This window comes from Colias croceus, chromosome 5, assembly GCF_905220415.1.
Source record: "Colias croceus chromosome 5, ilColCroc2.1".
NCBI lineage: Eukaryota > Metazoa > Arthropoda > Insecta > Lepidoptera > Pieridae > Colias > Colias croceus.
Genome location: NC_059541.1, coordinates 11,049,201 through 11,073,213, shown reverse-complemented (window position 1 = coordinate 11,073,213; position 24,013 = coordinate 11,049,201). Strand labels below are relative to the sequence as shown.

At 31.9% G+C, this 24,013-nt stretch overlaps 1 protein-coding gene across 2 annotated transcripts; it reads right to left on the bottom strand.

The window, feature by feature from the left end:
• Positions 1–550: 550 nt before the first annotated feature.
• On the bottom strand, positions 551–18,807 carry LOC123691950 (elongation of very long chain fatty acids protein 4-like). Of its 2 annotated transcripts, XM_045636546.1 has the most exons (7): positions 18,709–18,807; positions 10,790–10,886; positions 7,951–8,219; positions 5,858–6,029; positions 4,367–4,494; positions 2,225–2,374; positions 551–819 (listed from the first exon to the last, which is right to left on the bottom strand). In XM_045636546.1, exons 2-7 carry the CDS (start codon positions 10,866–10,868, stop codon positions 736–738), a joined length of 882 nt encoding a protein of 293 aa, XP_045492502.1. In that variant the 5' UTR covers positions 10,869–10,886; positions 18,709–18,807; the 3' UTR covers positions 551–735. The 2 variants fall into 2 exon arrangements, with proteins under 2 accessions (XP_045492502.1, XP_045492500.1); XM_045636544.1 differs by lacking the exon at positions 18,709–18,807 and having other exon boundaries at positions 10,790–10,922.
• Between the last annotated feature and the right edge of the window lie 5,206 nt (positions 18,808–24,013).

Here is a 24,013-nt window from a genome sequence, read left to right as displayed (position 1 = left end):
AAGATTACATAAAAACTGCGCCAATTCTTCAGAGAATAAGTTAAGATAATTAATTGTAATTAAAGTTTAATTAAAAAACGATTAAATGGTTTTTGTCGTAAATATTTGTTACACCCTTTTTATAATATCTATAAGACGCACGTGGAAATTAAACCCGCATGCTCCGGCACAATAGAAATTACTTTTTTTACGGACAAAGAAGTTGTAAATAGCATGCTTATTTCTTATTTTACTTTCAGCGAATTTATATTTTAAACTTAACTACCTGACCCGGAAAACTTTGTTCTGCCTTACTCTTAATATTTATTCGTATTGTAATTTGTATGAAAAATAGATGTCGGTCGATCCTCAGACCAATCCGATAAGCACACAAAATTTCATCAAAATCGGTCCTGCCATTTCGAAAGAGCTTGGTAACAAATACCGCAACATGGCACACTTTTGTACCAGATATAGATATGTCCTTACATCATTCACAGTCCACTTTGAAATTTACAATAGGGTATTTTTATTTGAAGCTCACTGTAATATTTAATAGTAATTTCTAAAACTAATATGTGTAATAATTTCTCAATACATAACCTAAATGAAAAGCAGCAATTCACACACTAATATAATAAAACCAATATTAAACTCAACAACTATTTATTACATACATTACAATGGTATGAGAGAGCTCTTACAACTACATTATCGACTATTTGAATAAATTACGTATATAAATATAATTAAACGTTAGTTATTCTTTAATTTCCTTGCTGCGATTGTTTCTTCGTCGTCGAGGCACTGTCCGTATCTGACTTCCATGCATTTGCTTCCCTGGAAAAGAGAGAGGATAAAGTTTATTTATTTTGAACCACACAGAGAAATTATTAGTATAACAGATAAGAATTTTTTTTCAATCACAGACTATCCTATCCTATCCTACTCCTACTAATATTAAATGCGAAAGTTTGTGAGTGTGCGTGTGTTTGTTACTCTTTCCCGCAAATACTACTGAACCGATTACAATGAAATGTAGCACACATAGAGAGGGTAACTTGGATTAACACAAAGGATATGTTTTATCCCGGATATCCCACGGGGACGGGAACTATGCGGATTTTCCTTTGAAAATGCGGGTGAAGCCGGAAATCTAGTAGATAATAATATAGATCCTACCTAATGTTACCACATTTTTTTAATCTACTAAATATATAATAGGCTTATGCGGATTTAAAGTATACGTCTTTGTGTTAATAGTGTATGCCTATTTACCCAATAGTTGGTAAAAAACGTCCGATATGCTAACAATTGATGAATTAATTTACACAATCTTCAAATAGATAAAAAGAGAAATTACATATTTCAAATCTTTTAAAACGCTGTTTTAAACTGCATGCAACTAATAATTATAAGATTTTTCTTTGGACAATATGAGATTCAATAAATTATTTATTTAACCCAACTTGACACTCACAACATTGCGTTATCTATTACTTTTAAGCCACTGCCCAAAAAGCACATACATTCCTAACGCACCCGCCTAAAAACCGTCATTTTAAAACAGTTTTCAAAACGATTTGAAAGTACCAAAGCTATCTAACACGTACCATTTAACAATCAAACGCTTACATAAAACTTGCGTAAGAGTGAAAGTGAAGCGTTGCATCATAGTTTCACACTGTTCATCTGTAGAGATTTCTTCTGACATTCATTTTCAATACTTTTTTTTCGGTTATTTATTCGGCATACTTTTAAAGGTTAAGTGGGTAAGTTTTTGTTTTTGGTGACCGCTTTTACTTGGTTGTGAAATTATTTTATGTTTACTTAAGTTATCGCTTGTTTAGTACTTGGATAAGTAACTAAATAAAGAATGTCTCAACAAAATTTTGTCAATTGATTACTGTGAGGTGACGATGAATTAAACGTAATTTTTGTATTGATTGTTTTTTAGATTGATCTAATCTTTAAATTTTAATAGGCGGGTGGCTTTATTATGTGATAGGCATTATTAATATTATTTATTATTATAAATATTGTTGTAGAACGAAACAATTATTTTGACGATGAACAACGGCTAGTGAACTTAGTTAAGTAAAAATGTATTAAAGACACAATGCGGAGAATTTAAAAACTACGTACTTAAATATAAATGATATTATTTCTAAAACAATTGCAAATGCAATCTACTTTTTACATACACTATATTTCAACACACGATTTTATAGTATAACTAACATACCTTAGCCATATACGCCTTCATGTAGAAGTTTCCAAAGAGTACAATGAAAGAGATCATGTAGATGATGAGGACGTAGTGCATCCAGAGGGGGAACTCGCAGCCGGTCCTGATGCCGTTTATGCCCAGGATCAGGGCACAGGTGAACTGGATCTGAAAGGTAACAAAGAATAAGAGTCGATGGCGAAATCTTTAGTGACTGCTTAGTACGTTTAGTCGGTAAAGCAATGCTTTAGACTTCGTAGAGTTTGGTTGATTTAAGATTTTAAACATTATTTTTAAAAAAATATTTTACCACCTTCAAATTATTAGGACTTGACCAAATTTAAAAATCACCACCAGCAGGGTGGAGGTTTTGTAATATAAAGGCTTTGTAATACTTATAAAAGTTTTCTCAAATGAAAGCCAGTCTGAAGTTAAATAAATATACAGTCGAATGGAAAACCTTCTCCTTTTTGCGGTTAAAAAAAGTATTTTTATCCTATATCTAAATCTACCTAAGCATTGTTGATACTGCACATGCCCATGTACATGAAATATTGCTTATATTTCATGTGCATTGGCACAAGTGCATTCCGTATTCCATAACTCATAAACCAATGGAACACTTCCATTAAAACCTGAGAGCTAGATACCATACTAAATGAAGACAGCTTAATGTTCTCAGCGAAGTATATAGGACATAGGTGTAATTCAAAAATCCTCTAAAGTCTTCTGATTTCACGTCAGTCCCCATTGAATTGTTTAAAATATCTAATAACATTTTTTTTTACGTTTTTAATTTGAGGCATGTATGGGGACATATTCGTCTATACAGGGTGTAATCGTTAAGTGTGCAAGGCGATTATTCCGTAACTATTACAGATATCAAGAAGCTTTAAACTGATATCGAAAGTACTTTAATGTCATTTTATTCATTAGGTTATGTACTTTTGATATCAGTAAATTTTTTTTTTGATATCTGTAACTCTTACAGAATAATCGCCTGCGAACACTTAACAATTACACCCGGTATAGTTACATGGATTTATTCTAAATTAACTCTTATTATTGTTTCTATTAGATCTTCAAAATAATAAATAAATTAAGCGTAGTGCCACTACTACAGCAGGCTATCCTAGGGGAAGTAATAAAAATATGTAATATGTTTATGATAATATAATGCATAAGTATAAGTTCCATTATCCGTAAAAGTACAGTCTTTTATGCACTCAGGAATTATTTAATATCAAGAGAGCTTTACTGACTCTCAAAGGAGATTTTCTGGAGATTTTATTATTGAGAATTTATGGTAATATGACTCGTAACTAATGTAAGTGAGAATAAATATTTTTTGATAAAAATGCATGACTTGAAAAAGAAACATTATAAGCATCTGTTATAAAATATCGTCTAAAATTACTTTTTCTCATATCAAAACTCATCAAAATCGATTCATTAGTTAAGACGTTAGGTATCAGTACAATGAAACAAACAAAACTTTCATAGAAGCTGTAACTTCACAATAAAAGTATGGATTTATCGCAGGAACAGTCCAAACCTACCAAACGTTAAAAATGCATGCCTTTATAATCAGAATTGCATACAAAATGAATCGGAAAGCTTCTCTTTCCCCTTTGCGATATTTTACTAATTGGAATCGATTCAACTGTACATTCTGGCTGACTTAATTACCATTGTCCGTTACTGCTAATTTTATTCTGTTACTTGAGGAGTTTATAATGCAACAATTAAAATGAATCTCATGAATTATTATGTATACCTACATACATTAAACATAAGAACATCATATTTTAACCAACTAAAGCATTCAAATCAATTGCGTATTCTCTATTTGTTATTTAGATAAATAAATATTTTCATAAGTCACAATTATAATATATTTACTATTCATATATATCATTATTGTAGATTTAAAATGAAAGAGATCTTATTTGGTAATTTTAAACTTATTATTTTATCCTTTTAGGTATCCTTTTATCTCGCCCCTATAGGTAAGTTTAATAATAAAACCTAACTAAGGGGCTCTAATGCGGCTCTAGAAAGAGTCGTACATCCGTATACAAACACTATAGGTAATATAATTAATAATGACAATTCCATTGATATTTTGTTATAAGTACTTAAAAAAATAAATATACTCACCAATTGTAAGATAGTCAAGTACTTCTTCCACCACAAGTACTGGCTGACTGTCGGGCCGAAGACGGATAGTCCGTAGTAAGTATACATGAGAACGTGGATACCGCTGTTTACCATCGCTGGTAGGAATGCTGTAATAAATAAATTTTTAAGTAAAATAGTCATGTTTCTAGAACGAAAAATATATTTTTGTTTTGAGTCTTTTAAAAATGTAATTTAAGTTAAGTTAAATTTGGATATTCACTCGACTTCATGAGACTAAGTTTATTAAAGTATATTACTTTAAAAACATATCTGTTTAAACAACTATGACACCGTAAATACAAAAATTAAGTTATGTATCGCAACCTAGCAACGTTTGTCGTAATTATTTATACGTACCTAGTATTCATTATTATGAAAGAAATTATTTAAAAGCCATCAGAACAAGAAAGCGAATATTATTGATGAATTTCTATCTTTATTTGTATTTCACGATATTTTTTAATCAATCTTGCATATAAAAAAATGGAATAAACATTATTTGATATATCCAATAAAAGCACACGAGAATGTGCATGACATTGCAAAGCTAAACAGAATAACCCAGCACTTTGTTGATCAAAAGCCAAGACGCGGAGGTAAATACTAAATGGGTATACGTCTCAGATCAAACATTATAAAGGCTACAAGGATTATATGTTAGTGAATTTACTTAGCGTTTGTACCACGGCGACATACGTATATATAAGGTTTCCCGCGTCCCCGGTGGGGTATGGGCCAGATGCATTTCACGTTTGTTACACTGATCGATTTTCTTTAGATTCGTAAGTTTAGAAGAATTCTGTGAGAGACATCTTGAATTTTTAGATATTATATTCGGTTAGAAACAAGGAGGTCAAAAATAATAAAACAATTCCAATGCCATAAGTTTTTGGTGCAACCGAAAAAAATTGCCTTAGATTGAAAAAAATTGCCTTTGATTCTGATATAAACTTTTGCTTATAAGCTTAAAAGCTTCTGTTGAATAGAATGGTCACAGAAAATAAAGCCCACGTACTCGTAAAGAATATCATTCAATGCTATGAGTGTAATATGCAACTGTGATGCAACTGTCACTGACAAAGCGAATTTCAAGCGGATTTCATAGCAACGACGATAAAGTGGTCGCAGAAAAAATTGTAAAAACCAGAAAGGGAATTTAATAATTGTATAATTAATGTTATTATTAGAAATTATGATTAATTTTTTTGTATGTTATGTAATACGTAAACTTTTTTAGCTTTACATAAAAAGCAATTAAAAGCATTGTGAGAATCTAATTGAAATGAAGGTATACGTGTAACGTGTGTATAATATTATGTATAGTGTGTACGCATGCGTAAAAAACGATGAAATAAACATTTTTAATTAATATAAATTATTTTATATGTCAATAGTCCTTAATGAATTAAAATGAATACAATTACTTATGAAGGTTAAATAAATCATTTTTTTTTTTCATAGTATACTTACTTGATCCACTAGGCACCCATTTGATTCCGATCCACCAGAAGGAAAACATAGTGGAGTGATGATATACGTGCAAGAAGGTCAGCTGCTCATCTTTCTTCCGTAGAATAAAGAAGAATGTGTCGCAGAATTCTAGAAGCTTCGAGAAGTAATACCACCACACTGCGTCCGCTATCTGTAAAGAGATTGGAGCTATAGTATTTTGCTTCTAGGTATATTTTTTGTTAGTAAAATATATTTTTTTAACGAGGAGGATTTCAGTTTGATACATTGTAATACAGTGTTTGAAGTTAAACTTTTCCGAAGCGGCTAGAGCGATTCCTATGAAATTTTGTGTCAGTTTTGTAACATATTCCTAAGTGATAAGAGTCAAGCAAAACAACGTTTGCCGGGAGAGCTCGTTTTAATAATATATGAATTTAAATATATATCTATACTGAAATATAATATTTAGACAGAGACATACCTAGACAAACATTTATTCTCATATATTATAATATTTAATTTCATTAATGATTTGTTATATGATTAGACGCCAAGATTTCAAGTAATACTTAGTTTATAATGCATACGTAATTAACTTTGTCTACATCAATAGATGATTTTTTTTATCTAGTATGTAGTAGGAAATTTATAAGAAACGAATTAAAAATACAATCTCAATAATTAAGAAGTTTAAGTAATTACGTACCTTGACGTATAAATGGAAAAGTTTAATTAAACAAAATGGTTAACAAGCTAACAATGTCTTAACAATAGTTTAACAAAACTAAATTAAGTTAATAATTAAAAGTTTCACGTCTAGTAAATGCAATTAGGGTATTCTTTATACGGTTGCTATGTTATTAGTTCTTAACTCAATTAATGTATTGTAATTAGTTTATTATAATTATTATCTAGTCTGTAACTTTTTTTAGTTAATTGTTATACGCTAGCTCGAGTAACTTGTTTCGTAATTTGAGCTGTTTTTCGGACTAATTTCGTTCTTGTACCAAAATAAAAGTAGTTTATATCTCAGCTCAGTGAAAGTAACTTCAAAAACAAATCAGCCGTTCCAGAGTTCAGTTTTACCGGACAGACTAATTTTAACAACAAGCATATATTATATTACTTCTTGTGTTTCATACCTACACGTATGAAACAATATTTGGATATTACATAAACACACTGAAAATTTATTTGTTTCTGTGTTGTTTTATGTAAACGAAACTTTGATGTTAGTTGCCTAGGCAGCCTTAAACATTCCTTAGCTCTTCATTGCTTCAGATTTTAGGTTAACATATTGCCTAACATTTTCCAAATTGATTATTAAGTTTCCCAAATCTATAATACTCACGTAAAATGAAATACAAGAAAATACTCAAATTATTACTTACAATAAACGAAAAACGACAAAAAATAGAAGCAAAATTGGCTACTTGTATTTTGGAAATTAAAATATTAGATCGGTTTTTCATACAACATTGTCATATTATAACACGACCAAAGTCTGTAGTCAGAGTTCAGACTCTCGCGTAATAATACCAGTGTAGGAAATGAGATTCAACTATGGATTCAACACTGCATTGGTAGCATGCTCACAATTTGCAGTTCCATTCATGATAATGTTTCTGAACTATATTTATGGATCCGCTAGAATTGTCGTGTACATAAATTAGAGAGTTTCAGTAAGATTTCGATATAGTGATTGAAAAAATAACGTAATATTATGTAAAACATTACGGTGAATTTACATCAAACGAGCGAATGCTCATTTTAACCCCACTATAACAAATTATTAGTGCGTTCGAAAAGACTCTATGCAACAACATTTGCTCTAGCTTGCTCTATGTTCGTTTTATGGAAATGCTCCGTTACATGATTGCAGTTTGTATTTACTGTACAACTGTATATGATTATATTTGTATCGATTTTATCACAATTATTAATGTTGGAAGTGACCTGAATTATTTAATTGGGGTCCAAATACAACGTATAACAAAAATCGGAATACTGTTGATCTATGCACTGTCCTATTGTAAATGGCTAGTTTCTCAACTGCTCCAGTAGATTTTACACGTTTATTAAAATCTCAAAATATAAACCAGCAAACTTACTTGCAACTCATCCGGGTCATACTTCTGCCTACACGGTTCGCATATGTAGCTATACCGCAACCGAAACGACGCCGTTAACAACCGTACAGCTATATACGCGTTCAGTGCAGCCATTGCCAAGTTATACGGCACTAACAGCCAGGTTAGTTTGAACGGCCGTCTGTTCTTCATGAGCTTAGGCCCGATCCACACTATGAAGAGGTAGAGGAGGGTGTACACGAATGTGGGGAGCGGCGAGTCGACTAGAGGCCAGCCTTCTGTACGTTTGTCTGGAACAAGGAATTTATTAATTTTTATTTTTTTATGAGTTTCCAAACAGCTTATACAACAATATAACAAACAAATTATTCAAGTACAATTAATAACGTTCTATGTATAAACCTATTCAATGGATACACAAATATTTAGTGTTTTGCACGTTATTATAAACAGATAAAGACAAAAAAAAATAATAACATTAAATTATAAATTGCACGATTAGAATAAAGGTAGGAGTGAAAACGTGCTATATAATTTAAATTTAGGACAATATAATTTGATGATTTAAAAAGAAATCTTGTAATATTTTTTTTTTCAAAATGCTTTTGTTATTATCCGAATAATATTATAAATACCAAAGTTTGTTAAGGCGGATGGATGGTTGGATGGATGGACAAAAATGGAAAAATATGCATTTCACCCGAATAAAAAATAGACTCTATATTTAAAAAAACTAATATATTTCACTGTCAAATTTCATTATCATTCAATAAACTAATTTTACGTAAAACAGCCCTTGATAATAATCTCGATAAATAATCGCATTTATGTAGTAGGATTAAAAAAAAGCTCTTAAACTAAGTAAATTGTAATTTAGCACTAAATAAAAGCGTGTTAAAGTGATAATATGCACTAATGAATGGATACAAGCATTTTCTTATATAAAGTTTATCTAACTACAAATGTTAAATGAAAACTTTCGTTTTTTAAACTGGCTTTTTATAGGATAAGTGCGAAGGAATACATTAGACTACACGTTATTATCAATAACTAGCGGTCCGCCCCGGCTTCGCCCGTGGTACATGTTTACGTTTTCTCTACATAAGAACCATCCTCGTACTTCAAGGAATATAATAAAAAAAGAATTATCGAAATCGGTTCAGCCGTTCTCGAGTTATGGAATTACAACGAAAAGTGGCATTGATTTTTATATATTAGAGAAGATGAATAAAAATGCAGTTATTTAAATTAAATGAATCTAAATAGTAATAGTAATAGATGCAGGTATTATGCGATCATTTATTTAAATTACACAAATTATACTTTATTTATAATGAAATTTAAGAAAAAGCTCGTTAGCTCTGTTTATATACTTAGTTTGCTAGAGTGAATTTAGAAAGAAATTCTAGCAGCAATCCATACATTCATTTAAGTTTCAGCAATTCTTATTGTGGAAAACTAAACACCCTATTTGTGAAAGAAACTTCACTATTTCCTTACGAGATCCATCACGATAAAAAACTACAAATATTAGGTTACAATGAAATTGATTACTTATAATAACTAATTATGTAGGTACATACCTATTACGACTATTACGTAATATAAATTAATAGAAGCTTCCATAATTTGTTCTGTAATTGAATTTAGAACTTATTTTGAATCTGTACATATAAGTTTAATCTATATCGAACTTACTAGTTCAACAATTTCAGTATGTTTATTTGCAAATAAATAAGTGCAGGTAACTAATTGTGCATCGAGTTATATTTATCGCCACACGTGTTCACGTGGATTCTGCTACGTAATCTATAAAAGTTTAATATTATTGGATAACTTCTAATGTCCCATACGTAATGCTAATGCAAATCGTTTGGTTTGCAATTGGAAGTTGAACGTGGTTTATATGATACGTACGTTTGATAAAGTTTCTCCATAACTAGAAGAGAAGAAAAAAGTTAAAAGAATGAATGATGAATATTTTGGGAACAAAAATGTACCGAAATAGCGCGTTTATTTGAAATTACATAATTTTGAGACATAGAGACATGATTAATAAATGAATGGGAGCCAAACTAAATCCTTCCTACTAATTACCAAAGTTTGTGAGGATAGATGTATGTGTAGGTTTGTATGTTTGTTTCTCTTTAACGCAAATACTACTGGACCGATTACAATGAAATTTAGCACATATATATGTGCTAAATTCTCTATATAGAGGGTAACTTGGATTAACACATAGGATAAAATCACACGGGAACGTTAACTATGCGAGTTTTTCTTTGAAAACGCGGGCGAAGCCGCGGGCAGCTGCACCTATTATACTAACAACCATTTTAACATTTCAAACTTCAACTATTACTGAGTTTTTGTCACTCAGTAGAAAATGTAGAACTGTGAAAACTCTTCGTCACAAAAACTTTTTCAAACATTTGCTCTGCCCGTATGCGACGTATTTACGAAATAGCTTCGAGAAATACTTTCCTGAATTCCTTGTTCACTTCGCAATTGTATTACCTACATTCTAAGCCTTTATATTTTTATATATGATACATACAAGACAATATATTATTGAACTTTTATTTCTTTTGTGAACTATTTGACCTAAAGATGAACAACATTCAGGGAGGATATAGGCAGACCTGATTATGAACTTTGTTCATAAAATTATCACTTACCTACAGATTATTGTACTCTATATTTTAGTCAATAGATGTCTAGTTTTTATCTAATTTAACAATTATTTTACATAGATAGAAAATTTTTCAAGGGAAGTTCAAGAGAAAAATAAAATACCTACCTACTTTAAATTTATAAGTCATAACTTTTAACATAATATAAATTTAAAAAGTAATCTTACCTGATAATGATAAAGTCCATAAATAATAGTCGTATGTGTCTTTAAAAACACTCTGCGTTGAATTAACTAACGTCGCCATTTCTAGCTTTTACGATACCTGGAAAATACAAAAATAATTACATGAAATAAGCACATATACATGGGAAAAGGGTAAGAAATAACACGAGATTTCATATAGATTCGTTCATTTATATCTTTATGAAATTTAGTGACAAGTAATTGACAGATGGCTGTCAAACTATTTTTTTGATACATTTTCTATATACATAGGATACAATAATTTTAGACAAAAATACCATCTTCACGGTAAAACGGCTTATAATACTAAATCTTGGAACATTTTTTGTAATTTTAATGCATGATGTTGGTTAACTGATAACTTCATTAATTCATTTAATACCAAATATTATATTATCCAACCATATTAGCCCAATCGTTTGCCGGGACAGCTAGTCTATACTAATATTATAAAGCTGAAGAGTTTGTTTGTGTGAACGCGCTAATCTCACGAACTACTAATAAACCCTTATCTGAAGACAGCCTCTTTTACAACAAATTTAATATTTGAATTTACATTAAAAACTGATTAAAGTGACGCATTAACTTTAACTTTTTTATCGTAACCTTTGAATGATACTTTTACTTTCTTTTGAACGTAAAATTAATACCATACATCTTGTAATCTTATAATGTGTATGTACCTCAGGGTATAGCGTAAGAGCCGCACCTACTTTTATATTTACAGATATATTTATTTCAAAGTGCGTTTAGTTAAAATGTTGATCTTATGTACATATGAAATGTGAATGTAATATTGTACATTTAAATTTTTATGATTAATTTTCAATTTCAAATGACTCTCTATAGGTCTAAAATAATACTATAATTATTGTTTAGCTATTTATGAATATCGCATATAAATTATATTTCATTAGGTACTTATTATTTCATACACACAAAACATATCAACAATAGCATACTCTTAAATGACAGTAATCTTATATTATCTCTTTCAATATACAAAAGGTTTATTCAAAGAGCACCAAAATACAATAAAATTACTGTATAAAAATCACTAAAGGATAAATTATTACTTTTCCTTATACACAATGCAAATAAAAAGTTCCCCAGCTCTTTGACTACGCATCTTACCGGATATGCAAAGGTTACGGTACTTTGTCGGTCAATGGGTTACAACTTATAACTTGAACTTGCATAACCAACTTTCCTTGAATATTTTGACAATCATTACTTGAAATTATGTGAAATGTTTGCTTAACATGAATACCGGTACCTATATTTAAGCATAATTATTGAGACTATCTTGACAATTTTTTAGAAAAGCGATGTGGTGAATGATGTGGTGGTGAGGTGTGAATGATAATGCTGTTTAGATAAGTGCGAAAATTCTTTCCAATCTCAAATATTATCGTCAATACAAATATTATAAGGAACCGTAATTTTGGAAGAAGGTACGTTTAAATTATAATATTATTACATATTATTCATCTAGGATTAGATTAATTATCGCTCTCTAAATTCTTGCGAATTTCAATTGAATATTTATTTATATATTATTAATAAACATAAAAATTCGATATAAATTCTAGTTCTTTGTTGGCTAAAGTGGGTACTATTTTCTACTATATTACTAAATTACTAAATCGGGTTTTCCTTACTGACGCTGTAACTCCAGAACGCACGAACCGATTTCCACGGATTTGCATTCGTTGGAAAGGTCTCTGGCTCAGTGAGGTTTGTAGCAAAGAAAATTCAGGAAACATTTCAACAGAAAAGCGGGAAAACGGGAAAATCATTTTTCACATACAGCGCCTTATATAACATTTTGTTTGGTGTTTAAACTATGAATGTGGTATTTAAACATGTGGCGAAACGGAGTTCGCCAGGTTTGCTAGTACTATATTAATAAATATTACAATATTATGTTAATGTAAATTCTAAACTCGAGCTTACAATTATTAAGTTGAAACATTTTTTGTTAAATAAGACATTTTTTAAACATAACTCATAGCATTTTTATCGTAATTATAAATATTGATTTTTAATTAATCAATTATTTCTGTGGTTATTTCTTACCAATTAAAACAATTTGTCATATAAATTTGTAAGTCGTATTTTACTGTCTTGCACTATGCATTTATATGCATAGTGTGTTTATATACAACTCAGCATTACAAACTAAAATGACATTAAGGGTTCAGTTAAGGGCCTCTTAAATGAGTAGAAAGTGTACCAAATGTAACATAGACCAGAGATTTCTCCTTGTTACAAAGTTCTTGTAAGTGATTGCTTCGTCATCTTAGAAATTGACATTCAGACGATTGCATTTCTCTCTAGCTTTGTGAAGCCCTTTGTTTGCGGAGTAAATATGACATGGTATTCAGGAAATGTAGCAAATGAAAGGATATTTCAAATTACTGTAGATATGGTAGATTGGTAGTGTTAGAAAGGGAGTATGTGAGTAGTGAAATTGTATAGTTTTGAGTCGTTTTTATTTATAATTTATTTATTTCATTTATTTCAGATAAATTTAATATCCATATAGTTGTTAGTAAAATGGCCTTAAAAACTATGTTAGTATTATAATTCTATTTAACATTAAAAAAAACAATCTTATTCCCATTTACAACCTGCTTGAGACATGGATTTTAGTCCAATGTCTCAAGACATTGCTGTCCCATCTGTCCACGAAGACAGCTAGGATGCTGCTGGACGATTGCCGGACACGGCGCATCATGGATGACGCTCGTTTTGTTTTGTGGTAATTATTGTTGTATTTATTAGGTTTACGTCGTAAAATACGGATTGAAGGAACTGTATTTGCTATTTAAATGTTTTTTTGTAATGAATGTTACACAGAATACGACAGAGAACGCTATTGACTTGAAATGTTCATTTTTCAGTTATAAATTTAAGAAATAATTAATAACTACACTTGCCGTTCATTACAATTACATATTATGATTGTAATTAATGTACCTGTTGACCAAGTGAAGTAAATAGTTAACTTTATAAGTAAAAACGAGTTTCTAGCATGGAATTAGAAGTCGTTGTTCTATTACTTAGTAATACAGCTATTGAACACAACAAATCTATTCATGTTTAGAATGTACCTATATTAGATTTAATTATCTCTTACACTAAACTTTCTAGATCGCTCTAGGGTACAATTATTAAATTCTTGTTAGCTTGTAATTATTAGATAGGAGGTTCTTGTTAAGTATAACACGTGTAAGTCCTATTAATATAATAAATACGAAAGTTTGTGAGGATGTGTATGTGTTTGTTTGTTACTCTTGTACGCAAATACTACTGAATCGATTTCAATGAAATTTAGCACACATATAGAAGGTAACTTGGATTAACACATAGGATAGGTTTTATCCGGAATTCCCACGGGAACGGGAACTATGCGGGCTTTTTTTTTTAAAAAGCGGGCGAAGCCGCGGGCGGAAAGCTAGTATTTTATATAATTGTATTTCATAACCCAATTTTCTGAAGAAAGATAAAGGATTCTAGTATTTGAGGCCTATGTCGTGCCGTTGAAAGCTAAGTAATGCTTTGCCTCGTAAGCACTTGACCATCAACGACACCTTAAAATATATTAATAAATTAACCATGAAAAATGTTACTTGTTTTAATCATGAATTTGTAACCATAGTAATTAGGTATATATCGCTACAAATATATTAAAGATTCGAGGACAATAATATTATAATGTATTTCATATTCCTTTAATTCATTTTTCCATTGATTCGACCTAAATAAGATATGAAAAATCCGCCGAAAGTGTATCGTTGACTTTGTAAAATCTGTTTGTTTCGCAAGAGAGTCACGTACAATTTTTTCCAATTAATCCCAAATGTAAATAAGTACAAAAATAATTTTCAAGATTCTAAATAAAAATGTAGAGTTTTTTGTGAGGAATGAGAATGAAGAAAGATAAACATATTAACATAAAATATACCTTATTTCATGTTTTTGCAGAACTACAAGTACCTATATAATTACTAGGTTTCCGACCGCGGCTTCGCCCGCGCAGTCAAAGAAAAACCCGCATAGTTCTCGTTCCCGTGGGATTTTATCCTATGTGTTAATCCAAGTTACCCTCTATAAAAATAGCCTATGTCCTTTCTCGGGTATCAAAATATCTCCATACCCAATTTCATGAAAATTGGTTCAGTAGTTTAGGCGTGATTGAGTAACAGACAGACAGACAGAGTTACTTTCGCATATTTATAATATTAGTATGGATTATCGAATATAATATATTTGTATGTTTCTGTAAAAAATACAAGTAAATTGTATAAAGTACAGAGTAATAATTTAAAGACTTCTTAGTCCGAAATCAAATGAATGAAATGAAAAAAAATTGCCCACTAAATACAGGATTAGAAACTATACAAGTAATAACATGCACAGAGGGCCCGGGCGGTCTTATCGCTGTAAGCGATTTCTGCCAGACAACCCGAAAATTTAGGAGGATTACATTAATATGGTGGTGGTGCATTACAGACTTAAAATTTTATTTGAACTAAATCAAAACATAATAAACAGAAACTATCGTTTTATTCTTGCATTTATCTATACTTCAAGTAGAGGTCCGCGCCACGCCGGCGTGCCGCCGCCGAGAGACCCCGGCGCGCCGCCGCCGCCGCCGGGTCACAGAAAAATTGGCGCCGAGTTCAAATTTTGCGCGCGAATACAGCACGCCTTGTTGTCTACAACACGGCAACGATAATAGACAATGTCTACTATATCGATGCCAGATGTTTTACTCCAAAAGCTAGCCAAAAACACTCCAATAGATTTATTGATGGGGATGACGACGTCGCTCAAGAGTGTTGGAGATATTTGGCTACGGCTAACCCTTAAGATTTAGGAGATGTAAAGGGCAACATTCTTAAGTTCTGGGAACAAAAAAAAATTAGTTTTTCCTGGGCTTGCCGAATTAGCGCGATCGCTTCTATCTATCCCAGCTTCAAGCACGCCAAGTAAAAGGGTTTTTTCTGTAGCTGGGCTAGTCTTAACTGCGAAGAGATCGCGTCTAAATCCTGCAAAAGTTAACAAAATTATTTTTATCCATGATAATTATAAACATGATTTGTTACAAATCAGTAACATTCATTGCTATGCAGACGACAGTAGGGGGGATGCTTTTTATCCCGGCCGTGCAAACACCTCAAAGGAAAGCCTCAATGAGAGTCGAAACAAACTTGTGCCTGAAGTCGAGTCTTCTCTCCAAGAAGTCTCGGATTGGGGCGAACTGAATCGTTCAATCCCCTAAAGACACAGGTTTGCGCGTTCACCGCTAAAAATACCCCATTTGTCGTTGAACCTCGGTTTAAGAGTACTCCCCTTAGTATATCGCCGAAAATCGGAATCCTCGGAGTTGAAATCTCGAGTGACGTTCAATTCCGCAGTCATTTGGAAGCGAAGGCTAAATTAGCCTCGAAAAAACTTGGTGTGCTCAGTAGATCGAGATAGTACTTCAAGCCGGCCCGACTTCAGCTGTACAAGGCTCAGGTGCGACCGCATATGGGGTACTGTTCTCATCTCTGGGCCGGAGCCCCACAGTATCAACTCCTTCCTCTTGACCGCATCCAACGTCGAGCAGCTCGAATTGTCGATGACCGTAGGCTTTCCGATAGGCTCGATCCACTGTCAGTGCGGAGAGACGTTGCGTCTCTCTGTATACTGTACAGAATCTACTATGGGGAGTGCTCTGAGGAATTGTTCCACCTTTTACCAGCCGCACAGTTCCACCACCGGACCTCACGCCGTAAAAACCAGTTCCATCCGCACCATCTGGATGGTTGGCGCTCCACCACTGTCCGCTTCACCCGCAACTTCCTTCCGCGTACGGTGAAACTATGGAACGATTTGCCACCTGCGGTGTTCCCGAACAACTACGACATTGGGGCCTTCAAGAAAAGAGCTTATTTGTCCATAAAAGGCCGGCAAAGCACCTGTAACACTAATAGTGTTACAAGTGTTTATGGACGGTGGTGACCACTTAACATCAGGTGGCCCACCTGCTCCTTTGCTTGCTCTGACATAAAAAAAAAAAACATTGCCAATAAAATTATTGGCAATGTTTATAATTATCATGTTCATCACTAAATAGTTAAGCTACTTGATAAAAATAAAAATAAATTTTTTATTAAACTTAAAGAGAGATTTTTCTACTGCCCGCCCACCCCCTAATAACTTTAAAAATAACTAGCCCACGCCGGCGACGCCGCGCCGCGCCGGGTGCCGCACCCGGCGCGCCGCATCTGGGCTTTTGGACTGCGGCGCGGACCTCTAACTTCAAGTGAAAGTATCGAGAGTTATCTGTAGATAACCGTCGGTGTAAAGTTACTTCCTACTTAATGGTTACGGTCACTAAACTATGCCGTAATAGTAATTGGTTCCGTTGCATTTTTAATTGTTATAATTAAGTCTTAAGCAGGTAAACTGTCGTTGAATGAAAGTAAAAGTCATTATCTAAATAATACATTAAGAAATTTTTATTAAACACTGACTGCTCTTTAGGTATCCTTTGCAAAGGAAAAATAAATCCGATGCTGTGAAAATCGTTAGTTAAAAAATTTAAGATGCTTTTATATATTTATAATACGTAGACAGTCGTGAGAATAGTATCGACACATTCTTTTTTATATTTAGGAAGTTATTTTTGGTGGATTAAGGTAGGCAACCGATATAACCTTTAACTGGTATGAAAAAGTGAAAATCATTATAATTATTATGGTTTATCTGCTCATTTTAAAGTGATTGAATTATAAAAGAAAGTACCTTCTTTCTATTATATTCACTTCTCAACTAAATTTATAGCTACCAAAATTTCCCGGACGGTGATTATCACTATCACTACATAGTATAAAACGAAGTCGCTTTCTCTGCCCTATGTCCCTTTGTTCGTTTAAATCTATAAAAACTACACAACGGATTTTGATGCGGTTTTTTTCAATAGATAGAGTGGGTTTTAGTTTATAATTTATTAGGTTTTAGACAAAGCAGGCGAAGCCGCGGGCGGAAAGCTAGTAAATGGATAATTCTTTAACTAACAACATGATAGCTATTATCATAAATATCTTCTAAATTGCATTTTATCTGTTATTGAACAAGTGATAACTGCGTTAAAAACAACCGACTTCAAACTTGCACTTGCAAAATTTACAAATACCTACAGACAAAAATGCTCATAAAATAAAAACTACTGGGCCTATCCGAATAAAATTTTTATGGGACCAATTCGACACCATCCCGCATCGAACAAAAAAAGAATCACGTAAATCGGTTCAGAAACCTCGGAGATATCGGTGTACATACCTCCTCCTTTTTTTTGAAGTCGGTTAAAAAGTTTCTGGAGCCTGCTATTAAACTTTGATTTTATCTATATTGGACTTGAACTTTGGGGTTGTCTCGTATTGGGAAGTTTAGGGGTTAAGTTTTGTAAATGGGGAAAAGCTATTTAGTCGTTTTCGTTCTTTACAGTTTAAAAGTAGGTATACATATAAATAAAAGCAATAAGCCAATAAATATACCTAGTTATTTGTGTTTAATATTTTAATACAGTCTTTTGATCTTGTATAGTTTCCATACAATATTTATGTAAAAAGGGGAGATTCAAAATAATTAATATCAAGTGATGAGCTTTAATTAACATATTGATTTAATGTATTTTGTAATTCAACGTCTTAAGTTTCATATTTGCATTAAGTATAATTACAAATATTCCTAGTTCAATGTGCAGTTCCTGTACTTTTTACCCTTAGTTACATAAAATATTTTTATAACACAATTTACACCTTTAAATTTTTCCATCCACAAAAATAATTTAACAATTAACCACAAACATAAAATTAAATTTAATAATAATAATAATTACTTACCTAAAATAAATAATAAATAAAGCACAACACACACAAAACACTCGCGATCTATGTCGACCCGCGGTCTCAAGGTATAGCGGTCAACTGCGCAAGCGCACCTTACAAACTAACGTCAAGACGAGCTTTAGGGGAGCCACGGGGTAATGTTATGTAAGCCTTATGTAAGGCTGTAGGTCGAATATAATGTTGTATACATATGTATGAAGTTAGAAGTTCCTAGATGACAATTTATTGGATACTAGCGGTCCGCCCCGGCTTTGCCCGTTGTAGAATGTACATATTTCGCAATAAATGTGAATTTCGCAATGATGTAGCCTATGTTCTTTCTCAGGGTCTAAAAATTGCCTGTGCCAAATTTCATCAAAATCAGTTAAGAGGTTTAAGCGGGAAAACAGGCAGACAGAGTTACTTTCGCATTTATAATATTAGTAGGGATTTTTTTGCATAGAGAGTGATTTAGGAAAGACAGGCTAAACTAGTAAGTATTGTGTTGGTATGAAATGTATGTTTATGCTTATGTTTTACGGTTGCCTGGATTTGCTAGAGGCTTCGATCATAGATATAACGTTAGAGGGTAACTTTATCGGTTTGAAACAAATTGTAAATTTGTTTTTATCACTGTCTAAAGATAATAAAAAAATCTGAAGCCGTGAGCGAAAATCTAGGAACATCACGTAAGGACATGACATAATATTGTGGTAATCTATACTTACTATAATATTATAAAGCTGAAGAGTTTGTTTGTTTGTTTGAACGCGCTAATCTCGGGAATTACTGGTTCGATTTGAATAATTCTTTCGGTGTTAGATAGCTCATTTATCGAGGAAGGCTTATAGGCTATATATCATCACGCTACGACCAATAGGAGAGGAGCCACGGGGGTGAAACCAAGCGGAGCAGCTAGTATAATATACAAAGACCTTAGAAAGGGACAGTATTCAGCGGAAATGTATTTTAATGCATTTAGGTATGGCAATTTATGGTATCTCGAGATGCGCGTTATTCACAAAAGGTTTATTCAGTGTGCACTAGTATTTTATAGTTCATACTATAAAAGCGAACATTTGTGTAGAAATGTAAAGATGTTATTTTCTGTAATACAAAACCGATTTTACCCTGGCATAATGATGTGTGATCATAATTATTTTGTTATAAAGATTCATCATATTATAACACACCATTTCTTAAATCTGCTGAAAATTTTGTTCGAATAACGTAAAAGTGATCTGAATATAAAAGGAATGCTAATGATATGCATCAAACCAAAAATTAGTCATAATTTTATTTTTAGCCTAGTTATAGTTTAAATATTCATATGATCTGTGTTAAGGCTATAAAATTTAAATAATATCAAACTAAAAAAAAAAGTTATTTGCATTTTATTGGTTTAGTAGTTCAAGGTTTGTTTTTATTTTTGAGGGTCGAGAGTTCGATGTCTTTTCTGATTTAATAGATCAAATTATTTGTGAACATTTATAATATTTAGAACAGAAGCGATATAATATTATAATGTTCTAGTATTCTGAACGCTTTCATGTTTTTTCATGTCTGGATAAAATCTTCTAAAGCACCACGTTTATAGTTCACCATTTCAGATACATTATGTAAATAACCCAGTAATTTTGACGAAATTTCAGTAATATTAAGTTATATGCCATACGTTATACTTCAAAATGATCTCCGCGCTATTGTAGAGTATTAATTTGGAGAAAAAAATTGAACTTCGTTCTCAATTTCATCCTTTTTGAATCAAAAATTTAATTTTACTTTGTGTCTATAATATTATGCGAAAATAGTAATGGTGGTAGTAAGATTATGTGTGTTCTAATATATAATATAATATATGTATAATATAAAAAAGAGTGTGTGTACTTATGTACACGCGTTAGAAGTTATACTTCTTTGGCGTATAGAAAAAAATACTAGAATGTACAACTTGAACATAGTTACATACCACCTAGAACTAACTTCATGCTGTTAAATTTAGGTGTCGGTGTGCGCGCGCATCGTAAAAATTCACTCTCATCATTTTTCTCCATCGCGCCAAAAGAAGTATAACTTCAATTAGGTATATAGAATACTAGAGGTCCGCCCCGGCTTCGCCCGTGGTACATATTTCGCAATAAAATGTAGCCTATGTCCTTTCTCGGGTATCAAAATATCTCCATACCAAATTTCATGGAAATTGGTTCAGTAGTTTAGGCGTGATTGAGTAACAGACAGACAGACAGAGTTACTTTCGCATTTATAATATTAGTATGGATTTATAAAAAATAAATTATTTTAAAGATATTCTATATTGCTTAAACGACAGTAATGTATTTTCTTCAAAAAATTATACATCCATTTTCATTATTTAATCTGTGTTGTTAAGTTGACACTTAACGTCAAGTATCTACTTAGACACTTGAAAGTTTACACCATGTTTAAATATTTAAAGATATTTTACAAGCTAGCTTAGATTTTCTAAAGAATAATTTAAATGTTAACCTCAAGTCATCCAATCTTACATTGTTATTCCAAAAAATTATATATTTTTTTAATAATTGTATAAATTTATTATTTTTACACATTAAATATCACAGATTTATCACAGCTATTTAAAAAAAATCCTACTACATTCCTACAATTGTTTTTAGATTTCTAAATATAACAAATTAGACTTTTTATTCGCAAAAAAATACAACTAATCCATACTTATATACTTATTACTTATAATAATATTATAAATGCGAAAGTAACTCTGTCTATCTGCCCGTTACTCAATCACGTACTGAACCAATTTGCATGAAATTTGGTACGGAGATATTATGGTACCCCAGAAAGGACATAGGCTACTTTTTACTCCGGGACATAGGATAGGTTTTATTCCGGAAATTCCACGGGATCGGGAACTATTCGGGTTTTTCTTTGACTGCGCGGGCGAAGCCGCGGGTGGAAAGCTAGTATTCCATAATTTCTTTTATTATATCTTTGCATTCAAATTATCACATTAAATATTTCAATTTACTAAAAAAGGGATAATTACGGAATCCACAAAAAGTACAGCATCCGTAAACCGAACATTCTTCAATTACGTCTCAGATTTTGTAACTACACAATATTTGAAAGATGAAAGCAAGCCTTTCACCAGTGCAAATAATAGATCCAAAAGCTTTAATCGAAAATAGACTTAAAGCTTAAGTGCCAAAGTTGAATATTGCATAACGGGTTAAGTGTTGTGTTTAATTTGTACATTTACTTAGGGACGTTCTAAGAAAGGTCATAATTGCTGAAGTTGTTGTTATTATGTATTTAGGTTCGCGGTTTTTAGGGATAAAGTGTTTTTAATGACTTAATAACATTTTTACGGTTAATTAAGATTAATTTAGATACCTTTTGGTTAAGCAGGAATAATAGAAGTGAGAAAATACTTGCATCAGAGCTTTATAATTGTATGAAATGCTGAATTTGCGTTGACAGGGGCCTTCTATATTATATTCTTAGAAATTATAAGTAAATAATACCGACATTAATAATTTATTTACACTACAACAAGAATATGTTTTGTCAAAAATTAAAAAAACACGAATCAAAGAAAAAAATCAATTTAATAATACATGCGAAATTCATAACCCGCTCTCTCAAAACTCTCTCTATTTGACAGTATTTTTAAAAGTAATATTCGACCGCAAAAGTTGTTCTCAAAGCTCACGTAATAAATCATTTAGCTCCATGAGGATACTAAATAGCGATTTTATTTGCTTAGTGACTATAAAGACGCTTAAAAACCTATTAAGGTACCTATTATCTCATTTAAAAATATTTATCTTTGTAATATTAATTAATTTTTGCAACTATTAATGTCAAGCTTTCTACCCGCGACATCGCGCGCGCAGTCAAAGAAAATTCCGCATAGTTCCCGTTCTCGTGGGATTTCCGGGTTAAAACCTATCCTATGTCCTTTCTCGGGTATCAAAATATCTCTATACCAAATTTCATGCATATTGGTTCAGTAGTTAAGGCGTGATTGAGTAACAGACGGACAGACAGAGTTACTTTCGCATTTATAATATTACTATGGATTATAATTGTTCAAGTTCATTATAATTTATATTTCATGTTATTTGAACAAAACTCTGTGTTACTAATAAGTTTTTTGTACTAATAAATAAATATACAAAATAATATCTTAATATTTAAAAGTATCTTACATACTGTTTATTATATTCTAATTAATTAACAAAGAAATTTACATTTCCCCAATACATAAATTTGCAGATTCTTCAACTTTTATTCGACTTCAATAGGACAGTAAATAGAGGAAGGTCCTTTGTGAGTACAGTTCATTTTTGGATAGGACGAAGGCGTAGGCGTTATTTTGAATGTATTCTTCATCTTCATCTACACACGTGAACACAATATGTTTTCTTATTTCCTTTCGGACAGTGACGTCATAAACTGCTGGTATTGTTTTAAAAACGCTGTCAACATTTGTCTAGCAAATATCCGTGGAACAATATTTGTCACATAAATTTCCTGGAATCAAAGTAGGGTAGAGACAAATGGGTCAATATATTATGTTACACCTAAGATCTAAAATCTGTGTTTTTTTGGGTTTTCTCTCATATTCTTTATGTTATTAAATGCCAAATGAGCGGTCATATATTCTGCAGTTAGATGACATAACTTGAGGAATTACTACGCTTAGCTTATGCTTTATAGTTCGCAGGCAACTTTATTTATCTAGCTTCTCATATTATGTGGTATAAGAAAAGCCACGGACTAAAGCTAGTACTACCTATGTGTACAATTAGTTCTATTACTAACAACCAAGTTCTACTAGATTGTTTTTGTAGATATATACGTAACTAGCTTCCGCCCACGACTTTGTACGTGCATTCCCGTTTTTCCCCGTTCCCGTAAGAATTTCAGGAAATAATTTCTTAGGGGACGCCTACGTTATGACATCTACCTGCATGCCAAATTTCAGCTAGATACGTCCAGTGGTTTGGGCTGTGCGTTGATAGATCACTATATCAGTCACCTTTGAGTTTTATATATATAGATATACGAATTGGATACAAAAATAACCTTACCACCCACAATCCACATACATAAGTAACACAGTTTACAAGACATACACAACGAGTAGGATGTTTAATAATAATTAGCAAGGGGATTGCGAAATTATCCGCAGAGGATACATGGTCAGAGTAAATACAGAAAGATATATGTTCCAACTTCGTTGCCATTTACTCCGTTTTTCCTGTACAAAGCGAGTCAAGTTAAATATTGACTTCCCTACAATTTCTGTTAACTAATG

Excerpts from the sequence above, each read along its gene's own strand:
- LOC123691950 (XM_045636546.1), bottom strand. The coding sequence starts at position 10,868 with ATGGCGACGTTAGTTAATTCAACGCAGAGTGTTTTTAAAGACACATAC. Across the intron at positions 8,220-10,789 it reads ATGGACTTTATCATTATCAG|ACAAACGTACAGAAGGCTGG; the intron begins GTAAGATTACTT and ends TCCTTGTTCCAG. Across the intron at positions 820-2,224 it reads TGAAGGCGTATATGGCTAAG|GGAAGCAAATGCATGGAAGT; the intron begins GTATGTTAGTTA and ends TCTCTTTTCCAG.